Source organism: Rana temporaria, chromosome 6, assembly GCF_905171775.1.
Source record: "Rana temporaria chromosome 6, aRanTem1.1, whole genome shotgun sequence".
NCBI classification, from domain to species: Eukaryota; Metazoa; Chordata; class Amphibia; order Anura; family Ranidae; genus Rana; species Rana temporaria.
In genome coordinates this window covers 113,965,930-113,987,923 of record NC_053494.1, presented here as the reverse complement: position 1 = coordinate 113,987,923, position 21,994 = coordinate 113,965,930, and the positions used below count along the sequence as shown (strand labels likewise).

General features: G+C 42.0%; 1 protein-coding gene across 3 annotated transcripts in view; it reads right to left on the bottom strand.

The window, feature by feature from the left end:
* Positions 1-21,994, bottom strand: part of LOC120943721 (aldehyde oxidase-like) — a 181,666-nt gene that overhangs the window by 135,555 nt on the left and 24,117 nt on the right. For 2 of the 3 annotated variants that reach the window (XM_040357197.1, XM_040357198.1), the window contains exons 3-4: positions 19,886-19,982; positions 2,478-2,586 (exon numbers count right to left, since the gene is read on the bottom strand). In XM_040357197.1, coding sequence (XP_040213131.1) covers positions 2,478-2,586; positions 19,886-19,982 — 206 coding nt within the window. The remainder of the gene's footprint in view (positions 1-2,477; positions 2,587-19,885; positions 19,983-21,994) is intronic. The other variant, XM_040357199.1, reaches the window with a different exon arrangement.

Sequence of the window (21,994 nt, the reverse complement as noted above, 5' to 3'; positions counted from 1 at the left end):
CATTGGTTTTGTCCGACCGTGTGTGTACGCGGCCTGAGGATCTGAAAAAAAGAATTGTTGCTCTACATAAAGATGGTCTAGGTTATAAGAAGATTGCCAAGACCCTGAAACAGAGCTGCAGCACGGCGCTCAAGACCATACAGTTTAACAGGACAGGTTCCACTTAGAACAGGCCTCGCCATGGTCGACCAAAGAAGTTGAGTGCAAGTGCTCGGCTTCATATCCAAAGGTTGTCTTTGGGAAATAGACATAGGAGTTCTGCCAGCATTGCTGCAGAGGTTGAATGGGTGGGGGGGTCAGCCCAGTGCTCAGACCATACGTCGGACACTGCATCAAATTGGTTTCTATGGCTGTCGTCCCAGAAGAAAGCTGCTTCTAAAAGATGATGCACATGATGCACAAGACAAGTGTGTCTTGCCTACAGTCAAACATGGTGGTGGGAGTGTCATGGTCTGGGGCTGTATGAGCAACACTGGGGAGCTACAGTTAATTGAAGAAACCACGAATGCCAACATGTAGCAAGATGAAGTATTGAAGAACAGCATGATCCCCTCCCTTTGGAGACTGGGCTGCAGGGCAGTAATCCAACATAACGACTCCAAACACACCTCCAAGATGACCACTGACTTGGTAAAGAAGCTGAGGGTAAAGGTGATGGACTGGCCAAGCATGTCTCCAGACCTAAACCCTATTGAGCATCTGTGGGGCATCCTTAAATGGAAGGTGGAGGAGCACAAGGTCTCTAACATTCACCAGCTCCATGATGTCGTCATGGAGGAGTGGAAGAGGACTCCAGTGGCAACCTGAAAAGCTCTGGTGAATTCCATGCTCAAGAGGGTTAAGTCAGTGGTGGAACATAATGGCGACCACACAAAATATTGACACTTTGGGCCCAATTTGGACATTTTCACTTAGGGGTATAATCACTTTTGTTGCCAGCGGTTTAGACATTAACCAGTTAAGGGCCAAGCCTCTTTTTGAGATTTGATGTTTACAAGTTAAAATATTTTTTTTTGCTAGAAAATTTGCTAGAACCCCCAAACATTATATATGTCATTCCGTATTTGCGCAGAGGTCTTACAAGCACACTTTTTGGGGGAAAATATACACCTTTTTTGAATGAAAAAATAAGACAACAGGAAAGTTAGCCCAATTTTTTTTGTTACGCTGAGTAAATTGATACCCAACATGTTACGCTTCAAAATTGTGCCCACTTGTGGAATGGCGACAAACTTTTACCTTTAAAAACCTCCATAGGCAATGTTTAAAAAAATTCTATAGGTTGCATGTTTTGAGGGCTAGAATTATTGCTCACATGTGTGGTTTGAACACCATTTTCATATGCGGGTGCTACTCACTTATGTGTTTGCTTCTGCACGCAAGCTCGGTTTTTTTTTTTCTTATTTTTTTTTTTTACACTGTTCTTTTGAAAAGAAAATGTTACTTTAATTTCTATTACAAGGAATGTAAACAGCAAATTTACACTGTTATACAAGCTGTACATTCACTACTTACATTGTAGAAAAGTCTAATTTCTTCAGTGTTGTCACATGAAAAGATATAATAAAATATTTACAAAAATGTGAGGGGTGTACTCACTTTTGTGAGATACTGTGGATATATTTTATAAAATGTTCATGTAATGTAGAGGAAAATAACAGACAGAAGAAATGCAAAAGACATTTATCTAAGGAGGCATAGTATGTAGGGGTAATGCCACCAAATATGGCTTATTTTCTGACTATTAAGCCGATAGAAAGAAATGTACAATTATTTTGGCTCCGGTGGTAGCCTAAAGCGGAGGTTCACCCTAAAACATGTTTCTACCTTTACATTGTGCTCGCTTGCAACAATGACAGTATGCGTTTTTTTTTTTCGCTGTACATACCTCCGTACAGCTATTTTTCCCCATGGCTTCCGGGTAGTGAATAACGCAGGAGTGGGCGTTCCTATCCAGCATGTGATTGACGTGATGACAAAAACTACCTCCCTCCTGTCGCATAAGGAGCGTCACGAGTTGCCGAAAGAAGCCAAACGGCGGTGCGCAGGCGCCGTATAGCGCCGACTCGCCGTTCGGCTTCTTTCGGCAACTCATGACACTCCTTATGCAACAGGGGGAGGTAGTTTTTTTCATCAGGTCAATCACCTGCTGGATAGGAACGCCCACTCCTGCGGGATTCACTACCCGGAAGCCAGGGAAGAAAATAGCTGTACGAGGTATGTACAGCAAAAAAATAAAAAACGGCATACTGTCATTGTCGAGAGTCAGCTCAATGTAATGTTAGAAAATAGTTTTTAGGGTGAACCCCCGCTTTAAACACTGTAGTACAAGAGACAGCAAAGCAGAGCTTTAAAACATGATAAGATCTAATTTTATGTAAAAAAATTGTTGGCATACTTGCATGTATTGTGTGTTTGTAGCTCTTTCAGATAACACATGCAAGCTATATTGGTCCTTTATTTTACAAACTCATTACCTGCACTGGATGTAGTCTAGTGGTTGTGCTTCCAATTCCTTCAACAGTAGTAACAGCTGCACCATATAGAGAACAAATAGGCAGTAGACAGGCATTGGCTGAGTGATGTCTAGACAATGTTAAAGTTTTCATAATGCTCCAAAAATATCCAGAAAAAATATATTGCAGTCATTGTACAGTTTATTCTTTTGGCAAAATCTGATAATGCACACTGGGCAAATGGCTGTAGTATACAATTCATAAACCAACTTTGACCCTGTCCAAAGCACTAACATAACTCACAACTTTAGGCTCCGTTCACACCTGAGGGATTTGGATCGCCGGCAGAATTGTGGCAAAACGGAAGAACGTGTTTGCAATGCGATTTTTGCAGCGATTATCGAGCGACTAAACGTCTATTTTTTAGTAGATTTGTTTACTATTACATGACATCAATACACCAGGATAACCCTGGTTGCTTCTTTAATCATATTTGTTGTTGCTTTGTATAGAAGGTTGTTCCGCTGTTTAAAATAAATTTTGTACTGGAAGATCTACCTGACTTCCAAAAAATTATAAATGTTCTCATATATTAATTATTGTGAGCACTATATATCCCTGCTTTGGTTGTGAATGAACCGGATTAGTCTTTTCCAATATGTACGATGCCCCCACAGGTCTGATGTTTATTTATTTTTTGTCCCTCTTTTTATTCCTTGCGTTGTGGCCGCATGAGATACAGCCTATTTCCATCCGGGCTGTATCTATCTTTGTCCACTAGATGGCGATCTCTCGCCACTGATGTGTTCAGCACTCCCAGCATGACGCGCGCTCCACTGTTCTTTGGCGCGCGCGCGCACCTGGCAGTGTTTTGCGGCCAGCCTCGATGACATCACTCAGCAGCGCCGAGTTGATTGTCTCCTTGTGGCGGGACTTGGAGCTATTTATAGCCTCCAGGCTACATACATTTCTCTAAGCCTCCTGGGAGGCATACGGACAATAGCTACATGCTTACTGCTTACTTTGCAGGTGAGATTGCTATCTATTTATTCCGGTCTCTTGAACCACATGCCTTATTTTATTTCTGGTAACTTTGGCTTATCATTGCATCATTTATGTTTCAGCATTTGACTGATTTTGGCCATGTATGGAGTTTTTCCTCTTTGGAACTACAGCAAAAGCCCTTTAAGTGTTATTTAAACACCAACTTTTGCTTTGCTTTGGAAAGTAATTGTCCTTATCATCTATATACTTCATATATACGTCCCAAATCTTTTCTAAGTATATGGTAAGCATCAGCCTCCTTATTAACTACTAATTAATTAAAATTATACTGCCCTTATTGCTGTCAGTCTCTCCTGGCACACTTTTATATCTCTATCTTTCTTTGTTGCAGCCCTGACTGATATCTTTGGCCACTCAATTAAAGTGGCTACTCATGCTTAACCCTTTGTTGGCCTTTATTGAACAGTCATCTATGCATACAGTTCTGTGCCAAGCTATTCATCTTTTGTATCCACTTGTCCTTTCACTTTTGATTGAGTACTATTAAATTTAAAGGTAAGCAGTTCTGTCTTATTTTTCTTAACAGTACACTTGTATCTATTATGCTCCCTGTCTCCCTCGCACTGGAATCTTTGGGACTTTTATTGATGGGCCTCATTCCTGTGGCTTTTTGGGCCCCCCTGATACCATTCTTTGGTGTACACTGTTGGATCCTGCCTTTCTGGTCTCCCTTCCTACCAAAAATACATGGTATATATTAGTGCTCACAATTACCCTGTCTTAAATATATACAGTTCTTCTTACATTTTTGCTTGTAAAATTACATATTAGATATTTATATTCTTGTCTTTATTATTTTAGCATATTGATCTAAATAGGTCCTTTGAAGATGCGCATATCTATAGCGCGAAACATGTCGGACCACAATCAATCCAGCGCTTCTATTAAGATCTCCAGTTGATTTAATCTGCAGGCCTACTCCAGGAGTTATACTATCCGTTTATGGTTAAAAGCGGGTGTCTACACCAGGAATTTATCTATTATTTCTTTACTATTCATTTTTTCATTATGATTGAAATGTTTAAATTGGTTGTTATCTTATCTTAACCATATGTAATCTCCTGTGACAAAGCCTCCATAATCACTGTCAAACGCTGTGTTTTCTAGACTTCATGTGCATATTCTTGAAGATCAATTTTTAAATCTATGTAAATTATATATTTTTGTAATAAATTATCTTTTACTTATAAATCCCCTTTTGTGGTGACTATTACCTTTACCAACCCACTATGCCGTTAAAGTCCATGACTAGCCCCTAGGTCATTTTCTCTTATAAACTCTGTTTAGGACGTGGCATATGCAATACTACTGTGCATCCACATGTGCACTACATGTGAGGACGCACTTATCCTTTTGAGCGACTAAACGTGTTACTATTGCATCAAAAATAACAACCCCTCCTGGCTCTGTCAAATCGGAAAAACACTCTGTAGCAACTTTCGCTGCACTACGCTCAGGTGTAAATGGAGCCTTATGCCGCGTACACACGATCATTTTTCAGCATGAAAAAAAACATGTTTTTTCAGCATGTTGAAAAAACGACGGTTTTCCAACTTCATCATTAAAACGACGTTGCCCACACACCATCGTTTTTAAAAAATGATCTAGAAAAGCGCGGTGACGTACAACGGCACTCTAAAGGGGAAGTTCCATTCGCCTTTGGGCTGCTTTAGCTGATTCCGTGTTAGTAAAAGACGATTCGTGCTTTTCTATCTGTTACACCGTGATGAATGTGCTTACTCCATTATGAATGGTAGTTTTACCAGAACGAGAGCTCCCGTCTCATAACTTGCTTCTGAGCATGTGCGGGTTTTTAACATCGTTTTAGCCCACACACGATCATTTTTTACAACCAGAAAAACAACATAGTTTAAAACGACGTTAAAAAATGTTCGAATTTCATGTTCAGAACCTGAAAAATTATGTGAAGCCCACACACGATCATTTAAAATGACATTTTTTAAAAACAACGTTTTTTTCATGCTACATTTTGTCATGTTACAACCAAAAACATAAATGTATTTTATTGGGATTTTATGTAATAGACCAACACAAAGTGGCATATAATTATGAAGTGGAATGAAAATGATAAATGGGTTTCACATTTTTAGTGCAAATAAATATCTGAAAAGTGTGGACTGCATTTGTATTCAGCCCCCTTTACTCTGATACATCTGATGAAAATCTAATGGAACCAATTGCCTTCAGAAGTCACCTACTGTATTTGCTGGTGTATAAGACTACCTTTTACACTTAAAAAAAATGTCCAAAAAGCAGGGGTTGTCTTATACGCCGGGTCAGCTGCTCGGATGCCTGCTGGATGTGCAGTAATACTGTATGTAGCTTCGGCTACCTACATACAGTATATACCGCTTAGCCAATGCCGGTGAGCGATGTATTTAAAATGAATACAGAGCCTGCTCGGATTGGAGTAACAACCTCTGCCAATCTGAGCAGGCTACATACAGTAGCCTGCTCGGATTGGCTTTGAGAGTCAGAGAGGCGTGGGATGATGATGTTACAGCCTCTGCCAATCCAAGCAGGCTTTGTATTCAGAATCATTAATAGAATACATTGCTCGCCGTGATTGGCTCCAACTCCAGCAAGGAGGAAGAAGAATATGGCTCCAGCAAGAATGAAGAAGAATATGGCTCCAGAAGGAAGAAATATGAAGCGTCGGAAGACTCGGAAGGGGGGTCATCTTATATGGTGATTAGATAAGGAGTACTACAGCGCTACTAAAATAAATACAAAAGGAAATAACAAAAAAAATAACCAAATGATACAGCTGCATACATATAAAGGTGTACTAAAACCAATAAAGAATTGAATAAAAAGTATTAATGCGCTAATATTAACCCTTGCTGCTATACAGTGAACAGCGTGTAAAAGGTGCAATGATACCAAATATATCACACAAATAGCGATGAGGTACCAAAAAATTATTATTATATATGACAGTGCCAAATAGAAGTGAACAGTGCCAAAAACACAATAAACAGCAAGAAAGACCAATTCACAGTTTGTGCTTTTTAGACTTAATCAATGGTGGGAAATCCTATGATAAGCTGGGTCCTTCCCAGCGCTTTATGTCACAGTCTGAGGCTGACACTTGTTGCTTCAGAGAGACACAGCTCATGAGGGAAAAAAGAGAGGATGCTCATGGTGCAGTATTGTAACAAGAAAGGGCAAACAAGGACTACACGATATGTTTGCACTCACGAATCCCTGGACAGAATAGACACAAAAACAGCCTCTGATGCCACTCAGTGCGACAAACACCTCATACGGATTCGACTCCGTCGAACGCGTCACTCAGGCTTCTCCCCCATGCGTTACGTCACTCTTCACGTGACTCTTGTATGTCTACAGGTGTAGCAGTTTTTACATGGGTAAAATCCTAGGTTTAGATGGAGGATCAAGTACATTTCTTACGTGTCTCAGAGTGGATGCTCTCCTATATGTGAATCTTGGCATTTCCGGTAAAATTGTTCCCAGATGACGGTCTGCTTTTATTATATTACAATGTTTCTTTAAAATTCTCTCAACTTGTTTATGTTGGATATTATAGTCCATTACCAAGGGAATAGTATTTTTCTGTTATACATTTTTTATTGAATCCTCAATTTGTTTTTTTCTCTCCACTTCTGCTACTTCTTGTATCTTCTGTTCTGGATAAATTCTGGTTCATATCCTTTTTGTATAAATCTGTTTTCAATCAGTTTGGCCTGTTCTCCACTGGTTTGAAATACGTCTGCGTGACTAATTTACCTCCCTCGATTATTATTTCTAGATCCAGAAATTTATTTTTTCACTACCTATTTCCCAGAAGAGTTTTATATTTAATATTTGTCTTCAAATTGAAACAGAAATCCATCAGACTCTCTTATCTCCAGCCCATATGACAATCAGATCGTCAATTAATCTTTTATACAATAGTAATTGTTGTGATTTTTCTTTATGCAGGGCATCCTCCTCCCATTCTGCCATATATAGATTAGCTACACTGTGCACATGTAGCGCTACCCCCTCAGGAGCCGCTGGTTGTTTTGGGATCGGCGTATTAAGTTACCTCTTATCGTTGTCTAGGGTGATTGTAATGAGTAGAGCAGTAAACGAATGTCCAATCAGCTAATTCGATTTTCCGAATGCTTTATTTCTCGGCCCAACACGACCAACATCAACATGAGGTAGAGAGAAAGGGTTGATGAAGCGAGAGAGAACTTTGCACTATCAGGCCTGGATATGAAAAGAGCAATCCTGCTCTCAGTAGTAGTAGACACAGTTCGTCGCCACTCTAGCCAGAGTGGGTGAAGTGCCTCCGGACAGACTCCTGCCACTAGCCTGGCAGCCGGAGCGCCACTTTATGGTTGCTGGGAGGAACAGGTCTCTGCCACAGACCTGGCTCTAGGGACCTCTGCCACAGGCCTAGTACTTGGATGAGCTAAATGGATTGAGCAAATCCTCCCAGTAGATTAGGTTAGGGTCACCGGGTGACAGCTGAAGTGTATCTGTCAATGTCCCGGTCACCAGATCCCCGATGGTTCGTTCAAGCCCCTCAGATAACCTGCCTCCGGGTTTTCCTTGAGCCAACCCCCCCCCCCCGCACAGCACATAGCTGGAGATCTCTTCAATAAAGCTGGGGACCCAGCAAGTCACTGGGCCCCCTTTCAGCAACATGGAGCTCCGCGTAGTATGCGACCCTGACCTGGTAGGCCATATCGCCGGGGTCCGTTGGATGCGCACACCCTAAAGGTGGGTGCCACACCTGGAACCCGCGAAGAACCAAAGAAAAATGGCGTCTGCCACAGATATACTCTCCCCCAGCATGCCCCGCGAGGGAAAACTTCTCTAATTGGCTGCTGGGGAAAAGTGGCTCTGCCAGAACCCCTCTAGCGCCAACTGTCGCCCAGGGGTGGGATCGGCACCCCTGGAGCGCAGACTGACCTACAGGACAGTTCAGGAATGACAGCAGCCCAAATTTAACAAATTAGGGATGGGAGCAAAATAACTCCCATTCTCCCACTAACTTTAGCGTAGCGCCCATACTGAAAGTAAGGGGGCGCTACACACATATTTAGCGCCCATTGCTATCCCCGCGTATCTGCTTGAAGGTCTTCTCATACCAAAAGTAGTTGTGCTCCAAACTATATTGAAGACAGTTTAACAGGAAGCGTCTTTGTTCACATTTCAATCCACGGAGTTCTCTTAGGGCTTATTTTGTTGCTTGTATAGCTTCCTCATGATTAACGATAGTGTACCGGGATCCAAGTACACTGGGCCATTGTTCAACTGAACAGTGTCCAGCAGCTGGATAAGATGTTTTGTATCCCTCAGATAGGATTTAGTTTTGCATACCACAGGCTGCAAAAAAACAATTTGCAATGGGTCTTCCTGGAGGATTCACTCTGTCTTTATGAACTTTATGAACTTTGGGGAGTGTGTATATCACTGGGATTCTACACGTATCAGGCTGAAGGTATATTCCTTCCTTTTTGTTCAAAATCCCTTTAGTCAGACCCTTCTCAATCACTTTCTTCAATTACTTCTTATGCTGCGTACACACGGTCGTTTTTTGTGATGAAGTTGGAAAAACTTTTTTTTTCATGATGATAAACAACGTTTTTTTTTCAAGAGAAAAAACAACCGTGTGTACGTGGCATTATATGTTAAGGTTGGATTACTCAACAACCTTTGGTGTTTTCATCCTGCAGTTGTCGGTTGAGTTCTTCTTTATATGATTCTTTAGACTGTACCACTATTGCACCTCCCTTATCCGCAGGCCTTATCACTATATCTTTTCTTTCTTCTAATTTTTTTATTCCATTTTTTATATCACCTGGATTGTAAAATTTCCTGCGCTACCCGCGATTCACGGAGCAGTAGCTCCGTAAATTGCGTGTGCGCTGTGTAAACTTGCCCTGCGTAAGGGCGCCTAATGTAAATGATCCCGTAGGGGGCGGGAATCATTTAAATTAGGCGCGCTCCTGCGCCGAGTGTAGAGCGCATGCTCCGTCTGGAAACTTTCCCGACGTGCATTGCGGCAAATGACGTCGCAAGGACGTCATTTGCTTCAAAGTGAACGTGAATGGCGTCCAGCGCCATTCACGAATTACTTATGCAAACGACGTTGATTTCAAATTTCGCGACGCGGGAACGACGGGTATTCTTTAGCATTGGCTGCCCCTGCTTTTAGGATGTGCAACCTTACGCGAAACCCGACGTACGCAAACTACGTAAATTGCGTACACAGGGCTCGCGCAACGTTGTGAATCGGTGTTAGTATGCAATTTGCATACTATACACTGAGCACAACGGGAACGCCACCTAGCGGCCATCGCTAGAATGCAGCCTAAGATATGCGTGGCATAAGAGCCTTATGCCACGCAGATTTTAGGCTGCAGTCGGCGTTACGATGTTCCTGAATCAGGAGCATTCGTAACGCCAGGGCAAGTAAGCAATTGCACTGTGTAACCTATGGTTACACAGGCGCAATTGCTTCTTGAATCTGGGCATATATCCTCACTTTCATTATTCTTCTTTAGTATTTTTTCTCCCGGTTTACTCATCATATATTTCTTAATATTTAGACTACAGTTACATTTCTGTATATCCACATGACCACATACAGTATGTATTAGTTTAGATTATTTTTTGGGGTGAACTTTAAGCCTTTATCGTACCTTCATTTCTTGTTGTGTCGATTCAATGCCGCTAATATTCACAATACCTGTTGGGGGATCTTCTTCCATAATAGGGTTGTTGATACGGTCTTGCTTGATTGTAGCTATTATTTTGTCAGTTATTCTTTCAATTATTGCTCCAGTAGGGCTTCTTCCAATTGCTATTGCCATTCCCTCTTGGCTTTTGATTAGGGGTGTTATAAGTATTAGAATCACCTCGTGTTCCATTGCTAGATTGAGCTCCCCTTTTTCTACTCCATTGTCTTCTTTTATCTTCACTTCTTTCTCAGGGGAACTATTAGTAGATTTAAGAGTGGTTTCCTCTATCTTATTCTGCCATTTAAAGACTAAGTCATCTTCATAATCTTTAATATCTCTTTTTATACTTTATTTTCTTTCTAGTAGGGTTGTCCCGATACCGATACTAGTATCGGTATCGGGACCGATACAGAGCATTTGTGCGAGTACTTGTGAGTGAGTGAGTGAAAAACTTGTAAAGCGCAACACATGCGAACTGAATCGCCTCTGGGCGCTGTTTCCATTCCCGGGGCAAGGAAGCTCCTCAACCTCAGAAGAGATGGGTTTTAATCTTTCTCCTGAAGGCCAAGTAGTCTGACTCTCGTCGGATGGTAGTTGGTAACGCATTCCACAGCCGAGGTCCCTGGACTGCAAATCTTCGATCTCCTTTGGACTTGTATCTGGCTTTGGGTATTTGGAGTAGGTTTTGATTTGTGGATCGCAGAGTGCGATTTGGGTTATGGGCTATTTTTTTTATAACTTAACCCTGCTTTGAACTTCTCTACAACTTTATCCCTGACCTGACTGGTGTGTTCTAGGCATTCATGAATAGAAAATTAATGTGGCGCTTACTCAATGAATCATCATAATAAACTAATTATGTGCAAAATACAAAAGTGACAGTGCATTAAGTACGTAATTAATACGCACCATAAGGTGCCACAGTATTCAAAGTGACAATGCAATATATAAAGTGCTTAAACAAAAAGTCCATAAAGTGCTGCAATCTTCAAAGTCATAATGCGATATGTATAAATGCCAAAATAAAGTAAACAGCGGAAGGTAAGGAACCTAGATCATGGTATCTCGCACAAATGCTCCGATGCCTGATCCGATACCTGGGACTGGAGAGAGGCAGCGTGTAATGCCTGTGTCATGCTCAGACGGCGGCCATCCAGTGTACAAAAGCCGTGCCTCCTCCTCGTCCTCTTCCGTGATAGGGGAACACTCCCAGCAAGTGAGTCAGTGTTCAGCCTATCAGGGACATCCTCTCATCCTCATCCCATGGACGAGGATGAGAGGATGTTCGTGATAGGCGGAACACTGAACACTAACTCACTGCTGGGAAACTGAGTTCCCCTATCACGGACGAGGATGAGGATGAGGCGCAGCTTTTGTACACTGGATGGCCGCCGTCTGAGCATGACACAGGGACACAGGCATTACACGCTGCTTCTCTCTCCCAGGTATCGATTCAGGCAATCGCCTTATTCATGTAGTAAAACAATCTGTACTGTAACCACTGTAATGCTAACAAGTGCAGACTGGCTGGTATCTTTTATCAAAGGACTTGTAAACTGAGACAACATGTTTAAGGGCTTGAATGATCAACCAGCATCCACCTAATCCTTTTAATTTCCAAAGGAAGCCCAACAGATTCCTTGTACAAGTCTGTTTCTGAATTTAATCCAGGTAAACAGCTTAAAACAGCAGGGGTGTCTTTCCTAGTGCAGGTTTATTACTATAAAGCCAGAAAAGTGCCACCTATAACTGTAGGCTGCAAAGTGCCATTTCACATCATTTATTGTCATTTAAACCACATTCTGCAGTTATGGAAAAGGATGAGAGTATGTCTGTCAGTGCCATTTGTCAGTGCCCAGCCATCAGTGCCATCTGTTAGTGTCAGCCATCAATGCATCACTGTCACATGACATTAAAAAAAAGTATTGATATCGGTGAGTACTTGAAAAAAAGTATCGGTACTTGTACTCTGTCATAAAAAAGTAGTATCGGGACGACCCTACTTTCTAGCCACCGTTTCCCTTTTTTTTTGCTCCATATCTCTATTCAATTGCTTATATAATGCAATAAATTCCGGAAGTTCCTATGATGGTTCCAGTCCCACTTAAGTTCGGAGATACCACGATCTAGTTTCCTTACCTTCAGCTATTTACTTTATTTTTATTTATACATATCGCATTATCACTTTGAAGATTGCAGCACTTTATGGACTTTTTGTTTAAGCACTTTATATATTGCATTGTCACTTTGAATACTGTGGCACCTTATGGTGCGTATTAATTACGTACTTAATGCACTGTCACTTTTGTATTTTGCACATAATTAGTTGAAGTTTATTATGATGATTCATTGAGTGAGCGCCACATTCATTTTCTATTCATGAATGCCAAGAACACACCAGTCAGGTCAGGGATAAAGTTGTAGAGAAGTTCAAAGCAGGGTTAGGTTATAAAAAAAATAGCCCAAGCTTTGAACATCTCATGGAACACTGTTCAATCCACCATCCGAAAATGGAAAGAGTATGGCACAACTGCAAACCTACCAAGACATAGCCATCCACCTAAACTGACAGGCCGGGCAAGGAGAACATTAGACACAGCCAAGAGGCCCATGGTAGCTCTAAAGGAGCTGCAGAGATCCACAGCTCAGGTGGGAGAATCTGTCCACAGGACAACTATTAGTCGTGCATAGGCATGTGCATTTCGTTTCGTTCCGAATCGAAATTCGGATGAATTTTTCATTATTCGGATGCATACGAATTCCCGAATTGCAATATTAATGAATTTACCGAATCCGAACAAACGTTTTCGATTCCGAATTGAAACCCCGCGGACGAAATTCTATTCGAAACGAATTCGAAAACAAATTCTATTCGAAAAGAGACTATTTGTTTTCGAATCCGGTCGAAATATTTTCGAATTCGACCGGATTTTTCGAAATTCGGTCGAAAATGAACGAATTCCGAAAATGAATTTAACACATGTAACGAATCTAACTTAACAAAATTAATTAAATAACGAATTAAAACGAAACAAAACACATTTTTCCCTTTTGCACATGCCTAGTCGTGTACTCCACATATCTGGCCTTTATGGAAGAGTAGCAAGAAGAAAGCCATTGTTGAAAGAAAGCCATAAGAAGTCCAATTTGCAGTGTGTGAGAAGCCATGTGGGGGACACAGCAAACATGTGGAAGAAGGTTCTCTGGTCAGATGAGACCAAAATTTTACTTTTTGGCCTTAAAGCAAAACACTATGTGTGGTGGAAAACTAACACTGCGCATTACCCTGAATACACCATCCCCACTGTGAAACATGGTGGTGTCAGCATCATGTTGTGGCAGCATCATGTTGTGGGAATGCTTTTCTTCAGCAGGAACAGGGAAGCTGGTCAGAGTTGATGAGAAAACGGATAGAGCCAAATACAGGGAAATTTTAGAATAAAACCTGCAAAAGACTTGAGACTGAGGCAGAGGTTTACCTTCCAGCAGGACAACAACCCTAAACATACAGCCAGAGCTACAATGGAATGGTTTAGATCAAAGCATTTTCATGTGTTAGCATGGCCCAGTCAAAGTCCAGACCTAAATCCAAGAATGGACAAAAATTTCACTTTTTAGATGTGCAAAGCTGGTAGAGACATACCCAAAAAGCTTTACAGCTGTAATGGCAGTGAATGGTGGTTCTACAAAATATTGATCCAGGGTGGCTGAATACAAATACATGCCACACTTTTCACAGATTTATAGAAAATGTTGAAAACCATTTATCATTTTCCTTCCACTTCGCAATTATGTGCCACTTTGTGTTGGTCTATCACATAAAATCCCAATACATTTACGTTTTTGGCTGTAACATGACATGTGGAAAATTTCAAGGGGTATGAATACTTTTTCAAGACACTGTATATAACACAAAATATCGGGTGAGGTTCAAAGGGATGGTTAAACAGGGTCTTATTCTTCTTGAAACATCAAACCATTTGGTCAGAAGTATGTAACATACAGCACTGCATAAAGATTTCAGCAGTTAAGATGACGTAACAGTGCCTCTTATATTGCTAGTCAATAGAAGAGAAAATGCCCAGCATCATTGGTCAGTAGGAGAAAAATTAAATGTCCACTGCTGGTGGTCAGTGGGTGGAAAATTCCAGCCTGGAAGAGATAAACACCTGGTTTCAATGTTCATTGGTCAGTGCACAAAAATAAATAAAAACGTACCACATCATTCGTGGGAAAAAAGGGCCAGGAAAAATTTTCAATGGGAAAAATGTCTAATTTTATTGGTCAGTAGGAGAAAAAAATGCCCTGATATTAGCTGGAGGAAAAACAGCCAGTGGGAATCCGTGGGAATAATAAATAAAAAAAAGTGCAGTGTTTACTTTTTTTCCATTTTATGGTATTGAAAGTGCAACTTGGAGGTGTCGCTGTAGATCTGAGGGGGACATGCAAGGAAAATAAAAAACAGCATTTTAGATTGCACATGATTGGATGATACAATCAGCAGAGCCTCCCCTCATTTCAGATCTTCCTCTCAGATCTACAGCAACTGCACTTACAAGTGCACTTGCAGTGCAGAGTGGATTTGCCTTTAGTAAATCAACCCCATTGTGATGCGCTGTGGTGCATTGGAGCATGACTTCTTTGCATTGTGCTGTGTAAAAATGCAGGCCTGATTCATTTTTACATAATGCACACCAACACATATCTATGTTATAAAAAGGGTACATAGGAGAACAATTGTTTACTGTGTGACCTTCCATTGAACGTGTATTTATCAACTTAATCACTTGGTGTGAATGATCCCTAGGAGGCTGCAAATTCTGTAAGAACTGCTCTCGCTCTCTCTCTGTATATATATATATATATATATATATATATATATATATATATATATATATATATATATATATATATATTTACATAATTGTGATAACATCAATCTACTATGGGAACCTTTATGGATCTCCATGATAATTAGTGGAAGTATGGCAATTCATTGTATGAATTATTATGAATATTGATCTGTGTGGATGATGATAAATACTGTAGCTCACTGGTTACATTTGGCCTTTTTTACCTAAGTAAATGTTACTCTAGACATATATGGCAAGCTGTTTTGGACACATGGGTGTGTGGATTTATTAAAGGCAAATAGACTGTGCACTTTGGAAATACAATTGTACTCTACAAGGGCAATTGCTCCAAAGCTTACGGTGATTCTCCTTGCAAATGGTTGGGTATTCTTTGCAAAGTAGCCTTATCTCATTTAGTAAGCCCTGGAGCAACTGCCCTTGTAAAGTGCGTAGATTTTTTGCATTTAGTAAATCCACCCAGGGGCGGACTGGCCCAGGTGGAAAAGTGGAGATTTCCCCCCGGGCCGCTTACATTGGCTTTAAAAAAGGCCCCGGCGCTGGCTGTCTGTAAATGTATTTTTATTTTTTCACTATAACTCGGCCACGGCGGCCGCTGATTGGCTGGCTGCTGCACAGCATCGTGGGAGTTGTAGTTTGTAGTTCGGCCACCGCGGCCGCCGATTGGCTGGCTGTCTGCTGCACAGACTGTGCTGCATTGTGGGAGTTGTAGTTAAGGAAGTTATCAGCACAGCAAACTACAACTCCCACCTCCCAGGAGTCTCAGAGGCAACCAGGCAGGCAGGTCATGTGACATGACCTGACTCATGTGGCACGTCAGGGGAGGGACATGGTACGAGCCTGCTGGGGCTGGCTGCAGGGGGACATGATGACAGAGAGACATGACAGAGAGAGAGACTGAGACTGCAAGGCTGCAAAGGTAAGATGTGATGACCTGCCTCTGTAAAAACATTATTACTGTATAGTCTGTATCCCCTTCAGTAGTATGCATCGCATAGGAGTTGGGCACTGGTGAGGCTGCACTGATGGGCACTTTCTGCACTGGTGAGGCTGCATTAAAGTGGAGGTTCACCCTTTAAAACATTTTTTGACATCACACAAAGTCGCGCCATCCTACCGACAGAATGCCGGTGTTTTTTTTATTTTTTCTCAGCACATACCTCTTAATCCCGATTTTCACCTCATAGCGATCCCGCGGGAGTGGGCGCTCCCAAGCACTGCCTGTGATTGACAGGCTTCCGAACGGCGCATACTGCGCGTCACAGGTTGCCGAAAAAACCCGAACGTCGGCTCTATACGGCGCTTGCGCATGGACGTTCGAGTTCTGTCGGCAACCTGTGACACGCAGTATGCGCCGTTCAGAAGCCTGTCAATCACAGGCAGTGCTTGGGAACGCCCACTCCCGCGGGATCGCCGTGAGGTGAAAATCGGGATTAAGAGGTATGTGCTGAGAAAAAAAAAAAAAAACATCGGCATTCTGTCGGTAGGATGGCTCGACTTTGTGTGATGTCAAAAAATGTTTTAAAGGGTGAACCTCCGCTTTAAGTGCACTAATCAGGCTGCGTTGATAGGCACTGGTGAGGCTGCATTGATGAGCACTGATCAGGCTGCACTGATGCCTGGGTACTCTCTGCACTGGTGAGGCTGCACTGATGGGCACTCTCTACACTGGTGAGGCTGCACTGATGGGCACTGTCTGCACTGGTGAGGCTGCATGGATGGGTACTGTCTGCACTGGTGAGGTGGCAGTGATCAGGCTGCACTGGTGAGGCGGCACTGATCAGGCTGCAGTTGTGAGGCTGCACTGATGAGGCTGCATGGATGGGTACTGTCTGCACTGGTGAGGTGGCAGTGATCAGGCTGCACTGGTGAGGCGACACTGATCAGGCTGCAGTTGTGAGGCTGCACTGGTGAGGCTGCATGGATGGGTACTGTCTGCACTGGTGAGGTGGCAGTGATCAGGCTGCACTGGTGAGGCGGCACTGATCAGGCTGCAGTTGTGAGGCTGCACTGATGAGGCTGCATTGATGGGCACTGACCAGGCCATTTTTTGCGATACGGCACTGCATCATTTTAACTGACAATTGATGTTGTACCGAAACAACATTTACGTCCTTTTTTCCCCACAAATGGCGCTCTCTTTTGGTGGTATCTGGTCACAGTTTTTATTTTTTGCGGTATAAACAAAAAAAAGAAATTTTGAAAATAAACAACCAATATTTTTAACTTTTTGCTATAATAACTATCCCCCCCAAAAAATATATTTCTTCATCAGTCTAGGCCAAGATATATATATTTTTGGTAAAAAAAAAAAAAAACGCAATAATCGTGTATTGATTGGTTTGCGCAAAAGTTATAGCATCTACAAAATAGGGAATAGATTTGAAATTTGTATTATTTTTTTTTTTCTAGTAATGCCAGTGATCAGCGATTTTTTTAGCAGGACTGCGACATTGGGGTGGACAGATTGGACACTTTTTTGAGACCAGTGAACATTATACAGCGATCAGAGCTAAATATACCCACTGATTTTTGTATAAATGTCACTGGCAGGGAAGAGGTTAACACTAGGGGGCGATCAAGGGTTTAAGTGTTCCATAGGGTCGCCGGTGGATATCGCAGCCGCTGGCCACGCGCATCAGCTCCATGCAGTGGGCGCTGGGGAACCAACCTGCTGCCGTATAACGACGGCGGCTGATCGGCAAGGTGTTTATGGGCCACTTGACTGGACTTGCTCCCCAGGCCTAAGGCTGCCAGCCCTCCCCTGAATCCACCCCTATGTTTATGAGAACATCCATCGAGATAAACTTAATGTTGGGCTATGGTGTATGGTGTTTATTGAATACAGTACATGAAAGTTTATATTATCGGTTTTGAGTAAAAGGATATAAAAGCAGATATAAAAAGGATAATTTCCAGCAGACAAGAACATTTGGGATCTCTAGGACTGAAAATGTGAAACTCCCATAATTAGAATATTTGGCAAGATCGTTCTTTAAAAAAAAAATTGTGGCTGTAATATAGTCACCTATATTGTTAATATTGAGGAACATAAATAAAAATGTTCCCTTTTTATAGGGGTTTATTAGGTTTTTGTATTTGTTTTGCTTTTTTTTTGGGGGGGGGGGGGGGGTTTATTTTGTGTTTGTTTTATTTTCTCTTAATTTGGATATATTTTTTAAAGTTACATAGTTATTTTGGTTGACAAAAGTCCATCCAGTTCATCCAATAGTTGTGGTTATATATCTAAAAGCAGTGCAGCTTAAAGCGGATGTCCGCTGGAAAAAAAAATGATTAAAAGCCAGCAGCTACAAATACTGCAGCTGCTGACTTTTAATATTAGGACACCATCCTCGGTGAGGGAACCAGGAAGTATAGCGCTCCGGCTTCACTGCCCGGTTCCCTACGGCGCATTGCGCGAGTCGCGCTACGCCTGCCGATTGGCTTCCGCTGTGTACTGGGAGCCGAGTGTTCCCAGAACACAACGGGGGGGGGGGGGGCGGCTGGTGACGTCATGCCCGCAGTCTGCCCGAGACTGTGTGGCCGGAAGTGGGTGCAAATACCTGTCTTTAGACAGGTATCTACACCCCCCTCCCCCCTGAAAGGTGTCAAATGTGTCAAGGGTTACGATCAGCGGGAGTTCCACTTTAGGGTGGAGCTCCGCTTTAAGGAATTATTAATGCTCTATACCAATTTTTTTTTTGTGATTATCCAGCACCCAGCGTGGAAAATGGTAGGTGTGCTTTATAGAGAAGGATGCTTTTGCCCTATTCAGCAAAATGTTATTGCAGTCTATGTCCCCGTTAGGAATATTCACTCTCCCTAATTGTGATGATCACCAATCTCACCGGGAATGAAAGTGCAGGTAAATCTACAGTATCATTTGGAGCTACTACTAGAACATAAATAGAGGGGAAACATATTTTCTTGCGAAAAATTGTCTTATGCCGCATACACACGATCGGAATTTCCGATGAAAAAAGTCAGATGAACTTTTTTCATCGGAAATTTGGATCGTGTGTGGGCCCCATTGGACTTTTTTTTCGTTGGTGTTTAGAAATAGAACACGTTTTATTTTTTTCCAATGGAAAAAAAATTATAGGAAATTCCTATCGTCTGTGTGCAACTTCGACTGATAAAAAACCCGCGCATGCTCAGAATCAAGTCAACGCATGCTCGGAAGCTTTGAAATTAAATTTTCTCGGCTCGTCGCAGTGTTTTACGTCACCGCGTTTTGGATGGTCGGAATTTGTTCTGACAGTGTGTATGCAAGACAGCTTGAACGGAATTCCAACAAAAAATTCCATCGGATTTTAGGCCATCGGAAAATCCGATTTTTGATTTACTAAAGGCAAAAGCACTCTGCACTACAAGTGCAATGCAGGGGAATCTCTGCTGATTTTGTCATTCACTAATGTACAAGCAAAAATGCTGTTTTTTATTTTCCTTGCAAGTATATGCAGCTTTAAGCACATTTAGCATAACAACCAACAGTGTGAATTAAAAGAAAAAACTGCAACAGTGGAGCGATTTTCAGTATTTTTTCAGTGTAGTTGAGATCTCAAGCTCCTAAGAAGGAATCAGCAAACACGTGTGGGATTTTTAAAAATACATAGTTAAAGTATAACCACGATAGAGTGGAACAAACTTCTAGACAATCCTTCTGTAGCTTCTTATTGTAAATGCATCATACAAATACTAAGTCAGCTGATCTACACATGATTTAAATTATATACAGACACACACTTTCATTCTCTATTGGGATGGATACATGATCTTCTTGGAAACAAGGTGGATATGGGATATCATCACAGTGCAGGATCCACAGCCACCTCCTCCACAGCCATATTTTGTACCTGTCAAACGTACTACAAATAATTGTCAAGGAATTTTAGATCAACATGTTACATCAGCCAGTGCTTTCTTACCAGTCAGTGTATTGGTCTCAAAAACAAGCCTGTTGGGGTTAAATGTCAAAAAAAGAAAGTGAATTTTTATAAAGGCTGACCATGGGTATATGTAGGAGGCCTGCCCCCTGCCAATCCTAGTTGGAGATTGGTCAGAGCTCCTCACATGCACCCCATGTCACTCAAGCTCTCTGCCCTGCCATTTTCCAGAACCTTCTCCCTGGAAAGAGAGGAGGCGCCCAAGAGCTGATGCACATGTCAGTCACCTACTGCTATACTAAACCACTCCCCTGCCCCCGGACCAAAACAATGTAACAGCACTAGAGGAATGGGAGTGAATCACAACTGCGGATACAAGGACCGCAATGCACTTCTGTATGCGACAACTGAGTATTAGTCCCAGGCGTCACTCCTAGCAACAGGAGTTTGGGGGGTCTCTACATCATGTTCCTGTCACATATAGAAGGGCCTTGATTTACTAAGGATGGAAGAATTACAACATGCAACCAGACCTTAGCGATTAAAATATATTTTAGCTTTAAGGACTATATTCTAATACACCTCTACATGCGCATAATTATCAGTAAGGGACCCCAGGCGTCGCTCCTAGCAACAGGAGTTTGGAAGTTCTCTACATCCTATCACCTGCAGCATGCAGGGATGTATTAGGTTACTAAGGGAGATGCCACGAGATAGCATCAACCCTTAGCCGAGAAAAGTTTAAGGAGAACGAGTTCGAACTATTAGGCCGAGGCCTATAAGACATTTATACTTATGCCAAGCTCATAGTATTTGAGAGTTGTAGTAACTGGGTACTTGTATATCGCACGTACTATAGTAACGTAGTAGCACCTGCGTATACGTAATAGAGTAGTTTAGGTAATTACAGTTGCATACTTCAAGTAATTCCTATTGAGATATTAGTATTGCATGAGAGAGGCAGCATAGCTCATTATTAGTTACATGAGCGAGGCAGTATAGCTCAGGTATGTATTGTGCATAGATGAGGTATTTATAGCTGCAAACATTAGATAGACATAGCATTGGTATGTTGTAGTTAGTAAGTAAGTATTTAGCAAGCAGGATTTAGCATAGTAACATCTCCCATATAACATGTTGATAAGCAGACGGCATATGTAGGAACACTATTGTAGCAGTTGAAACACTAGTAGTAGATCTTCTATAGGACTATAAGTGTAGCAAAGGTTACTTATCCATTTGTAGCTTCTTTAGATAGGAGACAGAGTTATCTTGAAGGAGGATGGTTGCCAAGTTCCCTGTAGTTGGTTTGCAGAAGGCTGTATTGCAAAGAAGACATCAGCAGCAAAGGAGTAGTGGTTTCCAGGAATGGTGTTGCAGCATAGGGAGCTGGAGAAGCGGCTGGTGTAACAGGACCGCAGTGCTGACAAGCTATAGCTCACACTACTGCTGCGCCACGACTGACATACGACTGGCAATAATAGAACAACACCTGTATCTCCTATGCATGCCTTTATAGGCAGGAGATCAGGTGTAATACATTGCAGTGATATTTCAAATGGAGCGACGTATAAGATGCACTTCCGCGTTCCAAGCTGGAACGCATCACGGCGCCGGGCGATGACGTCATCGCGTGAGCGCCGTCTGCGTTCCAACATGGAACGCACTACAGTGCTGAAGCGCCCAGGAGGAGAGAGGAATAGTGACGCAACGGAGCCTGTTACAAACAGACAGGTCTAGCTCACAGCATCGGCCTGCTTAAAATTTACTAGCACTGGCAGCTTACACAAAAACCTACTCTAGCACCCACCTAAGGTAGAGGGTGCTACACATATATTGTCCATGACTATTTGTTAGGAAGAATAGATAGCTTGTGCATGTGTATACACATTTTGTAATACTTTGTATGTGTTGTATTTTCCCTACAATTGACTTGATTCAAATTACATCTTGCAGATTGTAGTTATAGTTTCATAGCTAGTCTGGACACAAAC